The sequence below is a fragment of the Apis florea genome, unplaced genomic scaffold (assembly GCF_048593485.1).
Source record: "Apis florea isolate Af1SG1 unplaced genomic scaffold, ASM4859348v1 contig_3158_pilon, whole genome shotgun sequence".
NCBI lineage: Eukaryota > Metazoa > Arthropoda > Insecta > Hymenoptera > Apidae > Apis > Apis florea.
The window spans coordinates 5,693,948-5,713,853 of NW_028256713.1; the positions used below are offsets into that span (position 1 = coordinate 5,693,948).

Consider the following 19,906-nt stretch of genomic DNA (forward strand, 5'->3'; position numbering starts at 1 on the left):
CTTAATAGAATAAAAATTCAACGTGATTTGTTTATATATGAATACATGCATAAAAAAAATGTATCGAATTTGCGCGGGAAAAGCAAGAAAATGTCAGAAATACGTATAAGATGGCTCAACGTAGTATAACGTATGTAACCTAACAGAAATTAATAAATTAAAATCAAAAAAATTAATAAATTCTTAATTATATATAATTAAATATAAACTTTCGAAGCATTTATAATTTTTTTTTCATTTAACAGATCATTTTTCTCAACAGTGAATTCGAAAGATAAAATTGAATCTAACAATGTAAGGTACGTTAATAATTTTAACTAATTTATTGAATTACAATTATGTTTAGCCGAATTATATTGAATATGAATTTAAATATATTTAAAAATAATTATTCACATATGATATTTATAAATAAACATTTTAAACTGTGTAATATTTCTTTTTCGATTATAAATAATATTGTTAATTGCACTCATGCTAATAATAAAATTAACAGCAAGGATCGGAACAATTCAGGAAATGGAAGCAAAAGAAAGAGAAATAATAGCGAAGATAGTGACACTAACAGGTAATTGAATTAAATTATAATGATACAATTTTTAATATATTATCTAATTATATATTATCTATTTTAATAAATAAAAATATCATATATTTTATACATTTATCATATTTTATTTTTATTATATCTCTAATTTAAAAATTTTATATATAAAATTATTTATTAATATTACATTTGAAGTAAATATTACACATGATGTAATATAAAATGATTCGTTATTTATTATGTTTTTTTTTTAGTCCTTCACCTATCAAAAAATCAGAAAATTCCTTAAAACAAAAATCAACACCAAAAATTAAGCTATTATCTAATGAAACATCTATAGAAAATGAAAAGAAAAAAACTAAAACACCAACTAGTTCTAAAAAGAAAAAAAAAATTAAAGAATTAACGAAAACTCCTAAAAAAAGTAATGCAAAAAAGATATTGAAAGATAAAATAAATATAAAGGAACAAAAAGAAAATGAGTTGATTGTAAAAAGTAAAATAGAATCAAGTCCTGAATTTAAATCTCCAGAGTCTTCATTGGAAGAATATGATAATAAAATAAATTTCAAAAATGCTAAGGAAGAAGTTAACAAAAAAAAATCAAGATCAATTGAAGAAGATAAAATAGAATCAAGTTCTGAAATTGAATCTTCAAAGTCTTCATCTGAAAAATCTAATTGTAAAAAAAATCTAAAAAAGACAGAGAAAAAAATTGTTAAAAAAAGATCAAGAATAATAGCTCCTGTTGATGATTCTAGTGATGAAGAGGAATGTATTCCAGTATGTATAGTATTTAGATTTTTTCTATTTTATATATACATATATATAATTATTAATATTTAAATGTATTAATTAATAGTTACCAGAAAGTCCTAAAAAAATTAATCTTAATGAGAAAAAAAATCCTGTTAATGAAGAAGAAAAATCTAACAAAAATGTTATAGATAATACCAAGAATAATAAAAAAGAAAAAGAAGAAAATGTAGAAATCACAGAAAAGTCTGCTAAAACAATTCATAATTTTTTTGGTATTTAATTTATTATTATATTAATAAATAAATAAATATATAATTATTTCAATATAATTAATATATTTTAGCTGTAAAACAAAAAGAAGGAACAAAAAATGCTAAAGATGATGATAAAAAAAAATCCTCCAATCACTCTTATAATCCTAGTATTTCAAATTATAATCCAATAGATGATGCATTCTGGAAACATAATGAAAAGTATGTCTTATGTTTTTTCATTTTTATATAGTATATTTTCTATTGATAAAAAATTTTAATTTTTTATAGAGTACCATACATTGCACTCACACGCACGTTGGAACTAATTGAAGATACTAGCGCACGATTAAAAATAATAGAAATATTATCGAATTATTTTCGATCTGTTATAGTTTTAAGTTCAGATGATTTACTTCCAAGTATATATTTATGTTTGAATCAATTAGCACCTGCTTATGAAGGTAAATATGTATTTAAATATATTATCTCATTTTATTAAAAAAAATATTTATTTTTATTTTAGGAATTGAATTGGGAGTAGCAGAAACAAATTTGATGAAAGCTATAGCACAATGTACTGGCAGAACTTTAGCACAAATAAAAACAGATGTCCAAGAAGTTGGAGATTTGGGCATTGTGGCAGAAGGAAGTCGTTCCAATCAAAGAACAATGTTTCAACCTGCTCCATTAACAGTATCAAGTGTATATATTAGGTTGAAAGAAATTGCTCAAATGACTGGTTCTGCGGTATGATATTTGTTATTATAATTTAATGATAAATATGGAAATATAGAATTAAAAATTATTAAAATTTAATAATTATAGAAATTAATAAAAATTTTATAAGAGTCAAGATGTTCATTTACAATCAATTTAGATCTTTATTGTAATTGTATTTTAACATAAAATTTTCATTATATTTTTGATTATTTTTTTATTATTTTCAATTATTATAATTTCTTTTTCAGTCTTTAACTAAGAAATTGGATAAAATCCAATCACTTTTTGTAGCATGTCGTTTTACTGAAGCGAGATATTTGATTCGATCTTTAGCCGGTAAACTTCGAATTGGTTTAGCAGAACAATCTGTATTACAAGTAAATATATATACATATATGTATATCATTGTATATTATTGTAATATTATATAATTAAACTCAAATATTTATAGGCTTTAGCATTAGCGTGTACTATGACACCACCAAAGCCAACTTTTCCGCCTGAAATTTTAGATGTGAGTAAGAAAATGTCAAATGATAGCTTTAAACAAAAATATGATGAAACTGCACTTATCCTTAAAACAACATATTGGTAAGAATATTTTTATATTAGATATTCAAATCGGTTTTCAATTTGTATCATATAATACTTATTTTTAGTGAATGTCCAAATTATGATAAAATAATTCCTGTTTTATTAAAAGAAGGAATTAAAGAGTTACCAAATAAATGTAAAATTACACCTGGAATACCTATGAAACCAATGTTAGCTCATCCTACTAAAGGTGTGCAAGAAGTATTAACACGTTTCGACGGTTTGAAATTTACATGCGAGTGGAAGTATGATGGAGAAAGAGCTCAAGTAATTTTTTAATTATTTAAAATATAAAAAAATAATATATATATTTAATTTCTGTAAATATTATTTATTCAGATTCATTTTGCTGAGGATGGTAAAATAAGCATTTATAGTAGGAATCAGGAAAATAATACTAGCAAGTATCCCGATATTATAGGACGATTTAAAAATACTCAAGGTGAAAACGTTAAAAGTTGTATCCTTGATTGTGAAGCAGTAGCTTGGGATAATGATAAAAAACAAATTCTACCTTTTCAAGTACTTAGTACAAGAAAACGCAAGGTAGTGCAAAATATATAAACAATTATTTTAAATATTTTGCATATTTTTATTTTTTATTTTATTATATTTTTTTATTTTATTTTTTATATTATTTTTTATTATAGGATGCGAACGAATCAGATATTAAGGTTCAAGTATGTGTATTCATGTTTGATCTACTATACTTGAATGGAGAACCATTAGTACAACAACCATTCATAAAACGTCGTGAATTATTAAAAGAAAATTTCAAAGAAGTAATTGGAGAATGGAAATTTGCAACTAGTTTAGATACTTCGACTATGGAACAAGTACAAGATTTCTTAGATGAATCAGTAAAAGGTTAATTTTTCTCTATTTAAAAATAAAACATAAATTAGTTTTTATCTCTTTGGAAAAATGTATATATATTTATATTTAATAGGCAATTGTGAAGGTCTCATGGTGAAGACCTTAGAAGAAGAAGCAACATATGAGATTGCTAAACGTTCTCGCAATTGGTTAAAATTGAAAAAAGATTATTTAGATGGTGTAAGCGATACATTGGACGTAGTGGTTATCGGTGGTTATATAGGAAAAGGAAAAAGAACTGGAACTTATGGAGGATTTCTTTTGGCTTGTTATGATCAAGAAAATGAAGAATATCAAAGCATTTGTAAAGTAAGCATCATTAAATTGTAATAATCAATTTTAATATAAAAATAAATATAATTTTAATATTTTATATATCCGTTTAGATTGGTACTGGATTCAGTGAAGAAGATCTTCAAAAACATACTGAGTTTTTTAAAGAATACATAATATCGCAAACTAAATCATATTATCGTTACGACTCATCTCTTGAACCAGATCATTGGTTTGAACCTATCCAAGTCTGGGAAATTAAATGTGCAGATCTATCTTTGTCACCTGTTCATAAAGCAGCTGTTGGTATTGTTGATCCAGAGAAAGGTATATCTTTGCGATTTCCACGATTTGTTCGTATTCGTGATGATAAAAATAGTGATGATGCTACATCTGCACAACAAGTTGCAAGTATGTACAACAATCAAGAACAAATAAAAAATCAAACATCATCAACAAAAATAACTGAAGAAGACTTTTACTGAATTTTTGAGTCATATTTAAATTGCTTTATATCTAAAACTAAATATATAGATAAAATTAAATTTTTTTAATAAAATAATAAAGTTTTCAACAAACTTGATATTTAATAAAAAACAATTTATATTACAAAATGATCTTTCCACGTTTGATTATTTTTTTTTTCTTTTTTGTTTCCTTAAATATCTAGATATTCCTCTAAATATAATTTAAACCGTATAATAATCATTTATTTCTTAATGCATTAGTAACATGCAATATATTTTATAAAAAAATTACTAAATCATTTATAGCGAAAAATTTTGAAAATTATTTTTAATTATTAATTTTGAAAGTTTTAATTATTATTAAATATTTTGTGAATTAAATATAAAATATTTAATAATTTTATATATTAATTTTTGTATTTGTCTTGGCTTCTAAAATTTCTTCTTAATGAAAGTTTTTCTCTCATACATGATTTTCTCTCAATATATTAACAATTTATATATAAAAATATACTTTCAATATATAATATATTATATAATATAGTTTTAAAATTTAAATATAATATAATATATGTAATATATATATACAAAAATTGACAAATATTTTACATATATTATACATTTTTATTATATATTTATTACAAATGTCTTATACATGTATATATATAAAAATTGAATTGCATTAATTTTATTTTTGACTAATAAGTTATGTGAAAAAAAATGTTAATCAGATATCACAACTATCTCTATGTATTTCAAAATTTGCAGAAAGCAAATATAGACAAGGAGAAGAAATAAAAAAAAGATAAAAATAAAGTAAAAATATAAAAATTAACGCCATCTTTAGAATGCCGCAAATGAAACTAATATAGACAAAAAAATTGAAATAGCAAGAAAAAGATAAAATAGAATAAGAATTAATTGTTAGCGCCATCTTTTGAATGTCAAAAATATTTCTTTAAAAATATTTTTTAAAAATGCTCAAGAGATGGCACTAATTCTCAATTCTTATTTATCTTATCTTTAAAGAAATATCTTTTATACTTAAAAGATGGCGTTGATAATCAATTTTTAGTTTATTTCTATCTTTCTCCATTATTATTTCTCCTTGTCTATATTAATTTCATTTACTTTCATGATGCTAATTTCTAACCTCAATTCTTTTCGAATATTGTGAAAGTTAATCGAGAAGTGATGACAGATACGATTAATCAAAAGTTATTTTATAATACTATACTGTCACAAACATTTTCTCCAGATGGAAATTATTTATTGGCTGGAAATATTTATGGAGACATTTCAGTTTTTGAGTAAGTAAATATCTAAATAATTAATAATGTTTTATCATGAGTTATATTGATACTGAAAAGAACAAATAAACAATATTTTTTATATTAATATGAACATTTCTCTTAATATTTTAAACACAGACAATTATTAGACAATATTAAAATTAAAATACAATATATTTTTTTTTAAATTAAAATAATTTGTTTCTAGGTTATCAAAAGCTTTAGGACCACATAAAGTTGAAGAAAATGAATTACAAGGACCTAATTATCATTTCACTGCTCATTCTAATCAACAAGTAGAAAGTATGATTTCAACAGATAATTTTTTAGTAACAGGAACATCAGGAGAAATATGTGGATGGGATTGGAAAATAATTACTTCAAGTAAAAATCCAAAGAATAAAGTTTCGTGGTCTATACAACTTCCAGTTAATAAGTGAGATTATCTAATAAAATATGAAATAAATTATTTAATAATTATAGTATTTAATGATACTATTATTTATTTGTAGGGATAGCTATGAAAAACCAGATGTAAATTATTTAGTATATTCTAAATTAAATAATCTTCTATACGCTGGTTGTGGTGATAACAATATTTATATAATTAGTTTAGAAGATGGTAGAATATTAAGAAACTTAGAAGGACATACAGATTACATTCATTGTCTATCTTTAATGTATGTACTATATAATTATTAATATATAATATATAACATAATTTTTATATATTATATATAAAATATAATATAATGTATAATATAATATATAATATATATAAAATTTATATTTATATAAAATATTTTATTTTTCTAGGGGTAATCAATTAGCTTCATGCAGTGAAGATGGAACAGTGAGATTATGGGATTTACGGAAAAAAGAAAATACTAATATATTAACTCCTCATTTAGTAGACAAAGTTGCAAGACCAAGATTAGGTAAATGGATTGGTGCCATAGATTTTACAGATGATTGGCTGGTATTTATTTTTTATTATTTTTTTTTTATAGAATAGATAAATAATTTTAATAATTTATAAGGATTAAAGAAAAAATGATATATACCGATTGTTTAGTTATGTGGAGGTGGTCCAAATTTATCTCTATGGCATATGCGCACAATGGAAGCAGCCACTGTATTCGATCTTTCAGATGAAGGTATCCATGTAGCAAACATTTACGAAGAGCGTGTAATAGCTGCTGGATCAGCGCCTCACGTTTATCATCTTACTTATCAAGGAGAAATGTTGGCTAAAGTGCCAACTTCTAGTAACACTGTATACAGTATTATTTATCAAGAAACACCGCAAAAAGTATTTAGTATAGTTGGTTCATCAAATAATCTTGATATTTGTACGAACTTTAATTATCGTGAATTAATATTAAAATTTGCATAATAAAAATGAAATATTAAAATGGTGATATGATTGATTTACAAAACAAAGTGATCTCATTAAAGACAAATATATTTTTTAATAAATATATTAATACAATATGCATTTTATAAAATATGATATAAAACTTTTTACAAATATACAAGTATTTGTTTGTTAGTTATGATGTTTTTGTAATATAGTCGTTCTTTGTTTGTAGTATATTCGCCTAATAGAACATTTATGAGATGTGATAAAATACAATTAATATTTGTTTGAAATTAATTGGTTACTTAAAACTAAATTTCTTTTTTTTAGCTTAAACGAAATAAAAAGTGAAATCATAAATAATAGAATAGTAAACAATACAGTGATGATTTATTTTTTTATAGTTTTAAAGGATCAAATAATTTCAAACAAATTATAGTAATATAACAGTCACAGAAAGCCATGGCCTGCAATCACCGCAGGTATAAAGCCCTCTCTACCATCCCGTGAACGAACCCAGAACCAATCACTAACATGATCGCTAAGTAGCGCAACGACATCGCCTTTGGAAACGCTAAGAGCATTTCCACCTTGACCCTCATAATCACTACGTATAACGAGTAAAGTATGTCGAGATCCTTTGGTTCTAGCGTTCGCTGCGGCTCTGAGATACAATCTGTCAACACTACGTTCCCCGCAGGCTGATACTGCATCTCTAGAACTACGTCTTACTCTTGGATTTCTACCTCGAGCACCACATTCTGACCTAGTATCCCTTAATTTTTCGGTATCGGTCATGTTTCCTGAAAAAGGGATTCGAACATTAATAAAACATAAATTAGAAAACTGATGGAAATTAAATGAAAACTATTGGAAATTAATTTATTACCTAAGGGACGAGGAAATACGTCTGTAGAGTCTTCCCAACATGGTCCTCTTGTTGGTTGTGGTAATATTCCTAATGGTAAGCAAGCTGCATACCCGACGTACCCTTCTTGACCATGTGGAGTTTGAACGTATAACCAAGTTTGATTCTTAAATACAGCATTCACAACTGTACCAAGAGGGAGAGCCATCTCGTCTTGAGTACCACCTTGGGTTTGATACAGGACAGATGGAAACGAAAGAACAACAGGAATGTTTGCAGGTTTTTCTATTGAGGCCTGAAAATAATAAATATTTTGTAAGCAATATTGTTTTTGTCATATTGAATTGTAAATTGTAGGTTGATGAATGAAAAAATACTTTGGTAAGGTATGCATCAAGATCTGCAATTTCATAACCAAATCTACTTGGCGGTCTGGGTTTGTGAGATCGTTTGGTTCTTCGATGTCTGTGCTTCTCCCGACCACTAGGCGTGGACGTTGACTCACGTGACACGAGAGACGGCTCGGACACTGCCCTCTTAACTTTCTCTTTCTCCTTCGCCTCCTTTAGCCCTGAAAATTCTTTTTCGGTCTGTTTCTCCAGAGGACTGTCCAGTGATCTTTCATTGACCAGTACTTCTTTGCTAATTGACTGAAAAGAGTATATAAATATTAGTACGTATTGCATTACTTTTTGAGAACTAAAAGATTAAAATTAAAAATATATATAACAATACATATAAAATATATAAATTATATATAAACCTTTTCCTGAACTTCTATCTTCTCCGTCCTTTCGATCTTCTCTATTCTGTGCAGAACTTTCTTCTCTCGTTTTTCCGTTTCGACATTCTCCTTACCGCTGTCTTTTTCCTTCACACTTTTCACACTCCTCTTCGAGGATCTTTCTTTACCATCTCGTGACAAGCCCTCTCGATCGCCGTTCCCACCTTTACAAAGATAACATTGTTTCTTGACTAGTTTCTTAAGCTTTCTTAAAATGGCAAAATTACAGCCAATTTATGCATTGTATACGTTTCTTAAGAATTTTCATGAATAACTTTTTGAATGGAATTCATGTTATTTCCTTTTATTAACTTATATACTTATGCAATTTAAATTCCTCACAATATTATTTATATTTTTCTAATACTTCAGATATTTTTTTTTTTACAGACCTGCGTTCCCATTGGTGGCCGAATGACTGTTGCTGGATGCAGGTTGCTGTTGTCCGCGAAGGACCCAGGTCAAAGAGATTTTGGGACGCAACAGGGTGCTTGGTCGTTGACCCATGCTCCTCGGGGGTGCGAGGGGCGTCGAGGGCGTCGCGGGCGTCGGCGATCTGGGCGGTGACGGCGACCTCGACGAAGGTGTCACTACCTGCAAAGGACAGTCCGCCACCAGGTCCACCGTCTGCACCGAACACCCATGTTCCTATAATCAAAAAAACGAATTTCAATTTTTTTTTTCAAATTTTTAACTTTTCGTCAAATCAAATTGGATTTTTCAAATTTTTCAAATCATAGATCTTGTTATTCTTTCAAAATTCTTCCAGAAAATGAAGTATTGAAGTATTTTAAAAAGATAGTGTAAATGTTTTATGAATGGAAATTATTAGAATATAGTATTTTTATAGATTTTTTTAAAAACTTAAAACATCAGAGAATTCTCTTTAATGAATTTGAATAATTTAAATTGCTGATAGTGCCAGTAAAAAAAAATTATTCCTAACGAAGAATTAATATTTTTATTTTTATTATTATTTTTTTTTTAATAAGTTAAATGAGGATTTTGAATAAATAGCAAGAAACAAGCATCACTTCTACGTGAATGTAAATTGAAGTGCTTGCACGGGAAATGAGCACTATTCAGGAGACTAGTTTGCATTACAGAAGTGCACTTCTCTTTACAACAGATAAATAGAATGGCTGCCTGAGGTTCGTGAATAATCAAAGGACGTCTTAGAAGCAAGTTGTGTACGTAGATGATTTAGAAATTGAAATAGGAGTCTCGTTAGAGCCGTTGTTAAAGTAATTTTGGATGGAATGGGTAAGTGAATCGTCGACTTGATTGCAGCAATTGGAAATGTGTGTATCTACGATTGAAATCTCTTATTTGTTTGATAAAAAAAATTTATAAATATTACGAGTACACTTATTGCGTGATTTATAAAAAGAATATCAAGTATTTATAATTAAACAAGAGATTAAACAAGATATAATCTTTCATATTAATATAAAATTACAATTAATTTATTTGAATCTTTTATGTTATAGAAAATATCTACTAAAAATTTTTAAAAATTTATAAAACATTAAAGTATTGAAACATCTATAATAATACAACAATCAAAAAACTAAATTTAATAAAATTTATTGTAAAACTTGATTGCAAATGAAATTAATTATTTTTAATATTTCTTATTCAAAAAATCTTAGCAGAACGACATTTAAATATTTTACATGACAATTTTAATTATAATTTACATAATTATATAAAAATTAGATTTAAAATTCTTATATATATTAGATACATCTTTTTTTATATATAATATCGAAATTTTTTAATTTTAATTTCATGATAAAATTGAGATCTTTTTCTTTAGAATTTAAATTAAAAAAAAGAAAACAAATATAACAAAACAGATATAATCTAGGACTTTTGCATCATATATTTAACCATGCTCATATAAGGATTATTTTATGTTCTCACCCGCATCTTTCGTTAATTTATTAAACGATAAACACATTAATAACGATAAAAACAAAATCTAGACATTTACAAAAAGATGCTGTTCGTTTACTAAGGACAGAATATAGTATATTGCATTTCCTTGAGTGTAATCATTTTGTTGAATCGATGTAAATCTTAGCTCTTTCTACAAAGTGGATTATTAATTCGTCTCATAGGCGTTCAATTAGCCCGCGGGTCCTGCGTGAAATGAATTATTCGTCGACGCATGCGCGTTCTCGGCATGTTTTACCGCGCTGCAGAAATTTACTGCTGTCGCCTCATATAAATAGTAGACATGGCCACCGTGATATTTACGAACGACCAACAGATTGTCTCGTAAAATTTCTACGTCGCTGTCTCTTCTTTTGGAAATTGTTCATTTTCGTAGTGAAACAATAAGACCCGGAAGTAAAGAAATTCGTATCTTCATGATGGACGTGAAATCTGTGCGGAGAATTTTGTGGTTATGGTGGTTAGATGTAGGTACTTTTCATGATTGAGAATTAAAGTGAGCTCTCTAGAAAATTATGCAATTTTCTTCTTTCCGCAAATTATAATTTACTATGAAGATATTTTGTAGTTTTTTGTGCGAGAAAAAATAATTTTTTCATGTCAACAACATGTTAATCACAGGTAAGACAAAAATTTTTGAACTAGCATTAAAGCATACGCTTATATCAATGGTATCATCATCATTCTGTACTTAATATATTTTTTCATTTTTTTGAAAATGAAAAAGTATAATTCTAGAAATACAATTTTTTCTTATCTATGTTAGAATAAATTAAGAGAATTTAAAATTAAAAATTAATACAACAGACACATTATATTTTTAAATTTCAATTAGAATTTTTCTTTAAATGATTACTTTATAAATAAAATACTTTATACTATATTTTCTAAAAAGCTAAGAAATATTTTTAAATGTTACAGATCAATATTATCTTTATTATAACCATCTCTACAAACGATATGCTTACTCTCAAACCAATATAATTCTATTATAACGATTCTTCTGCAAAAACAATACACGCGTATTTTCCATTAAGAAAAGGATTCTTTTTTTTTTTTTTTCAGGATCCTTCCACCTTATCTTCTCTTTTGCACGAGCGTGTTTTCCATTAAAACGAATCGACTCTCGCGACTATCCATGCAATCTTTCAACAGCGTTTCATCTTCTCCTGCGTGTGGACCGATCTTTCGAAGACATTCCATGCTCATGGTGGACCCGGGCTGCAAACGCGTTCCTATGAATTATTGCACCATTAACGTGAGTAATCGCGCCGGCGGGAAAATTATATAGTAATTTGTTCACGGCTGATCGAATACGTCGTGAATTTTATATTCTCTCTTTTGCGAGAGGGAGGGAAGGGAGTTATGAAGCGAGTTAGCCCTGGGGTAAAAACGCAATGTTGCAACCCCACCGTGGACTCGTGGCCATGAAAAATGAAGACGTTTCACCCGGTCGGCTTTCGATTTTACATCGGCTGAATGGACCGGTTAAGTAGCTATTCTCATGCGGTTATAATTTATACGTGTACCCTTTTGTGTTTTATGTGGCGCGATGATTCTTCCGGTCATCGGACGTAGTCGATCGAAACTTGGACCGGTCTTATTAAAAAATGCTCGTTTAAAGAGAAGTTGTTGAGAAAAGTCTGTTGTTTCGTGAGTAATAGTGATAGAGATCTTTGACCTTACAGGAAGAGATGGAATCAAGAGATATATTTCTTGCTGTAGAAGAAAGAGATTGAAAAGTTTTATCTTTCGAAGACGTGAGCATTTGATGGTGAAGAAATACTTATGATAGGGATTATGAAACGCTGTGGATTTTTATATAGGTATATTTATGAAAAATAGTCAAAAATGTATAAAATGTGATATGTAAAAAGATGTAAAACATCCAAGGTAAAATACATAATTTACGATACTTGATGATAAATACGAAAAAATCTTTATCTAAGATTCCTTTTTTTACTTATACCTCGTATAAATTTTAATTTGTACAAATATTCATAGTCCAGAATTACACAAATGACAATGCATGTATGAAGAAACTTGAACTGTAAAATATGAGAATAAAATATAGTATTGGAAGATGAATCAAATGGTATAATAGCAACATAAAATTCGTGCATCCCATAAATCTTCGACGAAGAACTTGCGAAAATCAACAGAAAATTGAGTTGCCTTCGTTAATTTTGATTTCAATAATCACAATAGCAAGATTTTGAAAAAGGAAAGAATAGGAAAGACAAAAGCTAGTTTTGCGAAGTAATTAGGAACCTATGAGCACCTTTGATGTTAATCAAGTGTCCAGAGAAAGAAATAAGTCTGAGGAGATAGAAGCTGAAGAAGGGTCCGGTTTAAGTGACAGAAAGGCTGGTTCGAAGTGGCACGAAGGTACACGCGAGGTGGTAGCCTCGGGTGACAAGTTAAAAAGGGAGGGACGAGGTGGCGGCGCGAGCCAGCCTTCTCTTCTCTCGGATCATGCTAATGAAATTCTCAAGATATCTATCTTGCGCGCCACTGTGCACAAGGCATTAGTTTAGCGTCTCGCTCGCGGCCACCTCGATCTTATCTGTCCGCCTTCAGACGCACGGTATCAATTTCCCTGGAACGTGAAACATACGGGCCATGGTAGTTCGTCAACCGATTCCGTGTTTAACGATCCTTGGCTATCGGTACACTGTTCACAGTTTGGATTCTCTGGAAATTAAGAGGAAAGAAGAGATGACTTTATAGAATGATCTTTTTTTAAGGATTGGATTGACATTGGAGGAGAGGATGATTTGCCTCATTGCGAATAGACACATAAAAATATGGATAAAAATAAATACTCAGAAAAATAAGAAAATAATGATGTAAGAATTGATGTAAGATGCAATTGTTTAAATAAGAAAATGAAAAGTTGAAAATAGGTGAGAATAAGAGAATGATAATAAAAATTGTGATTAAAAAAAAAATGAAAAAAATAGAAAAGAAGTAGAATTGAAAGAGAACAATTTTCCCAAGTTATTTGTAATTATTCTTATTTAAAGATTGTGATTAGACGACGGTTTTAGAATTACCAGTATTCAATGTTTACAATTCGCGTAATTTTATTGCCATTTAATAGATTAAATATTATAAAGATCGATAGTAAGTATTTCTAATCCTTGCTTTTGGCTTACGATTACAAGAAGCCACATTAATCGTCTTCTTGTATGAAAAGAATAGCCTGGCTCATTCATCACCATATATCCTCAGTCGATGATCTTTGAATCAACGTGCCGTGGCATTCCCACAATAACGAAGCTGAAGATGCAGAAAATGGAATCGGCGAGTCACGGCATAAAGATGAATATGAAGACGTTGCCATTAACTTATGCACTTCCCATGCCATTGAGATCCTTTGATGCCGCCGAATCATTCAAAGAATATGACATTAAGGTACGCGGCGCATTAACGAATTTTTAATTATAAATTAGGATTTATTAGGATTAATTAGAATTTTCTCATTGAATTTTAAAAATTCTTAAACTTCTTTCGATTTGATCCAAACTTACAACAATCAATTGATAAAATTTGTAGAATCCTTAGATCTTTCCGCCTCGACTTAAATCTCGAATTCTTTTTCAATAGAATTTTTCAATCTTGAATTCTTTTGTAATAGTAAAAACTTTCAAACTCGAGTCCTCGTTCAACAATGATCTTTCAATTATAAACACTTTTCCAGCAACAATCTTTCAAATTTAAATCTTTCTCGAGTCCATCTCTAACAGCAATCTTCCAAACTTGAATCCTCCTCCAACCTCGAATTCTGTTCAACAGGGATCTTTCAATCTCAAACCTCCTCTTGCAACGCTAAAGGTCAGCGACTCGTGCCGATGCCGGGGCCAAATTGCAACTTGCTGCTCGTGCAACCCTGTTGTCTTCCATCGCGCTGTTGAACAAAGAAGACCGCGTGAAGAGGAAAAGAAATAGGACGAATCGGATGGAACACTCGAAGGAGCGTGAGAATGAAGACTCCACTGGGTCAAGCCCCCCCCGAACCTATGATTGATTTAAAGGTCACGCGTTTCCACGTTTTTACTCGCGTGCTCGCAGGTCGTCGGTGGTTCCCAACCCGGAATATTTAACCCCGGCTGACCTTTCCATAGTTTCTCCCGTAGCTTCGTTCTCCTGTTGGCCAAAACGTCCATCGAGAGAGATCCCTCCGCTTTCTTGTTCCCTTTCGTTTCGCGTCCGCCTTTCTCCGCCGACTGGCGCGATGTTAATTACAAACCTCTTAGCTCGAATTACCGTGCACGCCACCACTTTTGCCATTCCACGTCTCGATCCTCTTGCGTTTTCGCTTCGAATCGTCCCGGTTACTTTACTCGGTTCGAGGGCTAGTAGACACGTATAAACGTGGAACTTGGTCCCCGTCAACGGTTTAAGTGACACCCCTGCTATTTTCGCGGATAATTATAAGATCTGTCGAGGTGAGCAGGGTGAATGAAACTTGTCAAAGAGGATGTGTGCGTTAGGATATCGAGGATAATGATGGATCATTTCATGATCATTTTTATGGAGAAAGAATAGTTGTTGGGATTATTCGATTATTCCATGTTTCGTTCGTTGTTTCTATTAATGGTATTAAAAATGCCGTTTATCCGGAAAGACTGTTAGAGATAACATTAGCGAGAAATGTTGCGAACGCGGCCGTTTCCATCTATGCGATCGAGAAACCTTGTAATCGATACGGAAAGGAATCTTCCATAACTTACTTGGACAACCCTCGTTCGTTTCAATGAATCGGAATTTCCATTTCCGAGAAAATAAAGCTAGGAGTAACGAATGTGTAATGAAATTGCACGAGAGGGCAAAGTTATAAGGATTTATAATGCTATAATGTGAAAAGATTAGAGGATAGGATCCGACTTTAATGTTAATTACTTTGAATCAATCTCCATTGTTTTCTTCTATTATATTATAATTTCATTTAATTTTTTAACGATCTTATCTTTATATTTCCATTGATTTCTATTATTATTTGTAGAACTTTCTTTAATCAAAAAGTATTATTCAAACAAGAAAGGTGATTAAGAAATCGCGAGAAATTTTAAAAAAATAGTCTGCCATTCTCAACGTCTATCTTTAATTACTGCGTTGTTACACATCAATCTTCCCGACAAATAAAGATCACAATCTTTTTGCCGCATTCCCGACATCTCGATATTGTTTACTTTAACTGCCTCGACGCCCAATCTGTCCATGTTTGGGGCTTGTTTCGTAAAGCGTAATTACGACGTCTAGTTTGATCTCTGAACGGTGCTCGAATAAGCGGTTGTTAAACCGTTTTAAACCTTCGTTTATTCGCGGAACGGAACAATCTAGGATATTACGACCTATCTTTTTGTTCCCATGAAGAAGGGCCGCGCGATTTTGACGTCTATAAAACATCGTGCGGTTTCAATATGCCAGCCCTGTAATTTGTCCTCGCGAATCTGCAATCTTATTAACGGTAATAATATCGTAATCCGTTTAGAGTGACCACGAATCTGAAGAAACCGAATCTGAACATCTTCTGAATCGGCGAATTTAACGATTAACTTCTTGGAATAATAATTACAGGATTAAGATGATTTATGATAACGTGGAATTTTTATATCCAAATATAACAAGAAAAATATTTCATTATTTTACACAAATTTCTGTGGAACAGGAAGTGTTTTGAATTCGCTATAAAGCGAAGCGAGTGGATCTGAATATCCTTTCAATCTTCTATACAATTTTCCACGATCAACCGTAAATATGATTCTCGACAAAAAATTGAAGAACGCCATAAAAAGTATCGTTAAGAGTAATAAGGTAAATTCCAACATAATAATGAGCATAACACTCAACTCGTATTATAAATATCACAAAACAAGCAATCTTCACGAGACTATTTTACTAAACAGCAAGAAAGAAGGAAACTTACTTAACCCTCTCACGAATACAATTTCATCTTACATTTGGGAACACATGGGATCGTTATTTCATTACATCTCTCTCTCTTTAAGTGATATTCACACCTAAAAAATAATCTCAACATTCCTTTTACATACTCGACATACTCAAACAATTAAAAATATTTGTAAATACTTATTTTGACCAGCTCCTTCTTTACATTTACTCCAATAAAATAAATTAATAATAAACAATATATAAGGAGGGGAAAAATTTCGTTTCGTAAGGTAAATTGTGCGGAGGGTTCGAAGATCCATCTTCCGTCCACGCAAAATCCAGTTTTATTTTTATCACGTCCACGAATACCTTCGTGCTCGCGCTATACAATGTAGGTGTCCACGAGGAAGGTGGTCCACGGGGCTCGTAAAACTCTCATTCGCGCGACTATTCGCGGAAGAACGCGCGCGTTTCCCTCCTCGCCGCCCCTTCGACCGGATTATTATCAGCCATTTACACGTTTATGCTCTTTGCCGTGCCACGCAGATGGCCGCGACTCGCATGTTAACGGTACCGTGTCTGATTTTCCGGTACAATAAAGTCCCAGTTGGGGGAGGGGGGGCGCCTAGTCCAGCAATTAACGCTCGTAAGTCCAGCCTGCCTCCCCTTTGATTTAAATAGTTGGCGTTTCCTTGTGTAATTCTAACTGAAAAATCGAGGCCCCCACCATTTATTACCCAGTATTCTTGCACAGGCTACCTGCGCCGCAATTCCCTTTGTGCGCGAGTTCTGCTTTTGAAAGCGAGGGATGTTTAATGGAGGACGCGAGGCTATTGATGTTCCGCGGGTACGCCGCTTTGATGTGCTATCAATAAAAATAGTTTTAATGGGGACGTGGAGGATGGAATAACGCGAGACGAAGTTAAAGAACACTTTGAATTTAACACTTGTATTGGCACTCGTTATCTATTTTCTTCGATAAATATTTATTTATTTTTTTTTTTTAATTTAAAAAACAAAGAAATGATGAATTATTTGTTTCTAATCTCATCGATTTCTCTTAACGTATTCGAAATTCTTCTTTTTCTTTCAGATTAAACGTCACGTCACACGAGAGAAACAATTCACACAAAGAATCTACAAGTTCTTCAAGAAGAAGGTGAGATCCTTCGAAAACTTTTTCTCCACCATATCTTTCATATCTCACACGCGTTAAAACGTGCAATTACCCTCCCTAAAAACATCACGCTAGAACCAGGCTTACCACTCTACAATCAAGCCGCCCTTAAAACCCATCCTCCGCAAGACAATCGGTCAATCGCCGATCAATCGTCGCTCGGTAGTCGTCCGCGCGATTCCGCGAACCGTATCGTACCGACAAAGCATCTACATAAACCTCGGCGCATCTAGTCGTATTTCGTGCGCGAGAAATCGGCCGGCTTTCTTAGAAGCGATCGCGCCTCCAACAACCCCCGCTCGAGCAGGCAGAAGAAGACTGCGGACGAAGGAAAGGGAGAGGAGGGTCGAGAAAATCGCGTACGGTCGAGAAACCGTACTGGAGGCTGTTTCACGACGATATTTTTAGAGGAGCGTTACAAGCGCGAGTTGTTCGCCGTTTATGTCGAGCGTTCCTCCTCCTCCTCTTCCTCCTCGTTCGGGTTTCCTTTCGGTCGCGAGCCGTGGAAGTCCGTCGTCCTCCAGAAGCCGTGGAAGAGCGTGCTATTTCATGGCGAAGGATGGCGTCGAAAAACGGAGAGCCGCCACCCTGCGCGCGTATCGATGCCTCTTTATTTGGAAGAGAATTTTTCGGCGCGGCGGGGTGGCTTCTTTGCGGCGCGGCGAGGATTCCGACACGATTTCCGCTTCTTCTTTATGGGCAGTCGGTTGTGGATATAGGTATTGGATATGATATGTGTAAGTCGATGTAGAAAAAAGAAAAAAGTGAGGAAAAACGTGGAATGAAATTGTTTTGTTTCTTAACAGCGCAGCTTTCGAAAAAGTTGAAGTGTAATTAGGATAAGGTATGGTAAGGTTAGAGGATCTCTTTAGAATGTTTTTTCTTTCTGTTTGTCATGAAAAGACAGAGATTTTATCGGTTCACTATAAAATCTGATTGCAGTCAGAATTGCATTGTTGGAAGGAGAATTTTTCAAATTCTATTTATTTAATAAAATATTCAGTTAGATTCTATGTTCTTTTTTTATAAATATCCTGTAAATTTTATTATTGTGTCTTCAAAATTGACAAGTTTATAAATTAGCCAACGCATTTCTATTCTAAAGATACTAGAAATTAATGATCCTTGCATCCAACAATGCAATTACAGGTTAAATATTATTATTTCAAAACGACTCTTGTGTATATTTCTAAATATGAAAATGAATCATTTGCCAATAATAGAATAAAAAAGAATTACAGACAAACATGATTGTAACTTATTAAATAATTTGATAATAATGAAAGTTTTAAAGAAGAGTTGTTTAAAACACGTTTAGACGTTAATCAATATACGGTGTGAAACGCAATACTAAAGAACACTGCTTGATGTTTTTAGCTGGAAGAAAAGGGCGAAGGATGGTACTTTTTACGAGGGCCATATCGCAAAACCGAAACCGCCAGGGTTACTTAGGCAAAAAGCGACTCGAGAAGCGTAGCGTGAACCACTTTTCTCGTGGGAATGATAGGAATACAAGGGACCCATGGAACGAGCGCAGACCGTTTAACCAAAATTACGTTTTATATGCAGAAGCGGATCATTGCGCGTGAGACGGTCCATGCGTAACGGCCGTGGTGCAACGGTGCATTTCCTTTTACTACTGTGGCCGGACAACATGCACCGTAAAACCCGAGGGGCCAGCTTTAACAACTACAACTGTAGAAATGATGGCGTGTTGTTCCAGAGACAATGCATCCCTTCGAGTTCTAACATCGTTACTCTTCTTTTAAAGTTAAAGTATCTATTTTTTTTAATACTTTTAAGATACATTTACAGCTCCACATATTTCTTCAACTTGCAAGAGATTTTTTAAAAACATTCTAAGCTTAACGATTATTTTACGATTATGTACAAGTGGATGTATCAATGTATTGAATGGATGTTTTGTTGAAGAAACGATGTCGTTTCCAATAGCGAGAATAAAAATGTTAATGCAATTTGATTGAGAAATAGAGAATCGTGTTGATTGCTGCTGGTGAAAGGGAAACATTTCAAAATCTTTATATCTCAAAATTAAATGATTCTCTGTCTTGTGATTT

General features: G+C 31.3%; 4 protein-coding genes across 16 annotated transcripts in view; 3 read left to right on the plus strand and 1 right to left on the minus strand.

The window, feature by feature from the left end:
• Positions 1 to 48: 48 nt before the first annotated feature.
• DNAlig1 (DNA ligase 1) lies at positions 49 to 4,637 on the plus strand. 2 transcript variants are annotated; one of them, XM_086909417.1, is made up of 15 exons: positions 49 to 130; positions 246 to 299; positions 497 to 568; positions 802 to 1,330; positions 1,410 to 1,578; positions 1,650 to 1,779; positions 1,849 to 2,021; positions 2,084 to 2,307; positions 2,529 to 2,657; positions 2,732 to 2,871; positions 2,940 to 3,141; positions 3,214 to 3,420; positions 3,525 to 3,741; positions 3,824 to 4,059; positions 4,137 to 4,637. In XM_086909417.1, exons 1-15 carry the CDS (start codon positions 111 to 113, stop codon positions 4,506 to 4,508), a joined length of 2,874 nt encoding a protein of 957 aa, XP_086765543.1. In that variant the 5' UTR covers positions 49 to 110; the 3' UTR covers positions 4,509 to 4,637. The 2 variants fall into 2 exon arrangements, with proteins under 2 accessions (XP_086765543.1, XP_003698595.4); XM_003698547.4 differs by lacking the exons at positions 49 to 130; positions 246 to 299 and having other exon boundaries at positions 306 to 568.
• Positions 4,638 to 5,523: 886 nt separating this feature from the next.
• Positions 5,524 to 7,334, plus strand: thoc6 (THO complex subunit 6). The gene is made up of 5 exons (XM_003698722.4): positions 5,524 to 5,800; positions 5,991 to 6,218; positions 6,295 to 6,462; positions 6,599 to 6,761; positions 6,858 to 7,334. The coding sequence occupies exons 1-5, from the start codon at positions 5,685 to 5,687 to the stop codon at positions 7,176 to 7,178; spliced, it is 996 nt and encodes a 331-aa protein (XP_003698770.2). The 5' UTR covers positions 5,524 to 5,684; the 3' UTR covers positions 7,179 to 7,334.
• Positions 7,230 to 19,906, minus strand: part of LOC100870442 (uncharacterized) — a 68,254-nt gene continuing 55,577 nt past the window's right edge. The window contains exons 4-8 of the mRNA XM_012493850.3: positions 9,187 to 9,442; positions 8,774 to 8,958; positions 8,388 to 8,660; positions 8,032 to 8,305; positions 7,230 to 7,945 (exon numbers count right to left, since the gene is read on the minus strand). Of these exons, the coding sequence (XP_012349304.1) occupies positions 7,593 to 7,945; positions 8,032 to 8,305; positions 8,388 to 8,660; positions 8,774 to 8,958; positions 9,187 to 9,442 (1,341 nt within the window). The 3' untranslated portion in view covers positions 7,230 to 7,592. The remainder of the gene's footprint in view (positions 7,946 to 8,031; positions 8,306 to 8,387; positions 8,661 to 8,773; positions 8,959 to 9,186; positions 9,443 to 19,906) is intronic.
• LOC147657460 (uncharacterized) overlaps positions 10,960 to 19,906 on the plus strand; it is a 35,347-nt gene continuing 26,400 nt past the window's right edge. Inside the window, exons 1-5 of one of the 12 annotated variants that reach the window (XM_086909437.1) lie at positions 13,738 to 13,879; positions 13,953 to 14,170; positions 14,552 to 14,790; positions 17,745 to 17,810; positions 19,206 to 19,821. In XM_086909437.1, coding sequence (XP_086765563.1) covers positions 14,740 to 14,790; positions 17,745 to 17,810; positions 19,206 to 19,280 — 192 coding nt within the window. In that variant the 5' untranslated portion in view covers positions 13,738 to 13,879; positions 13,953 to 14,170; positions 14,552 to 14,739 and the 3' untranslated portion in view covers positions 19,281 to 19,821. Of the gene's footprint in view, positions 11,375 to 11,818; positions 12,012 to 12,331; positions 12,842 to 13,737; positions 13,880 to 13,952; positions 14,171 to 14,551; positions 14,791 to 16,365; positions 16,574 to 16,954; positions 17,298 to 17,392; positions 17,499 to 17,744; positions 17,811 to 19,205; positions 19,822 to 19,906 lie in introns of those variants that run through there. The other 11 variants (XR_015292388.1, XM_086909434.1, XM_086909432.1 and 8 more) reach the window with 11 other exon arrangements.

What these genes read in the sequence shown, in the direction of transcription:
- DNAlig1 (XM_003698547.4), top strand. Translation starts at nt 339, where the DNA reads ATGTTTAGCCGAATTATATTGAATATGAATTTAAATATATTTAAAAAT. An exon ending in AACAATTCATAATTTTTTTG is followed by an intron (nt 1,579 to 1,649) that starts GTATTTAATTTA and finishes AATATATTTTAG; the next exon opens with CTGTAAAACAAAAAGAAGGA. An exon ending in TTAGTACAAGAAAACGCAAG is followed by an intron (nt 3,421 to 3,524) that starts GTAGTGCAAAAT and finishes TTTTTATTATAG; the next exon opens with GATGCGAACGAATCAGATAT.
- thoc6 (XM_003698722.4), top strand. Translation starts at nt 5,685, where the DNA reads ATGACAGATACGATTAATCAAAAGTTATTTTATAATACTATACTGTCA. An exon ending in ATTCATTGTCTATCTTTAAT is followed by an intron (nt 6,463 to 6,598) that starts GTATGTACTATA and finishes TTATTTTTCTAG; the next exon opens with GGGTAATCAATTAGCTTCAT. An exon ending in ATTTTACAGATGATTGGCTG is followed by an intron (nt 6,762 to 6,857) that starts GTATTTATTTTT and finishes CCGATTGTTTAG; the next exon opens with TTATGTGGAGGTGGTCCAAA.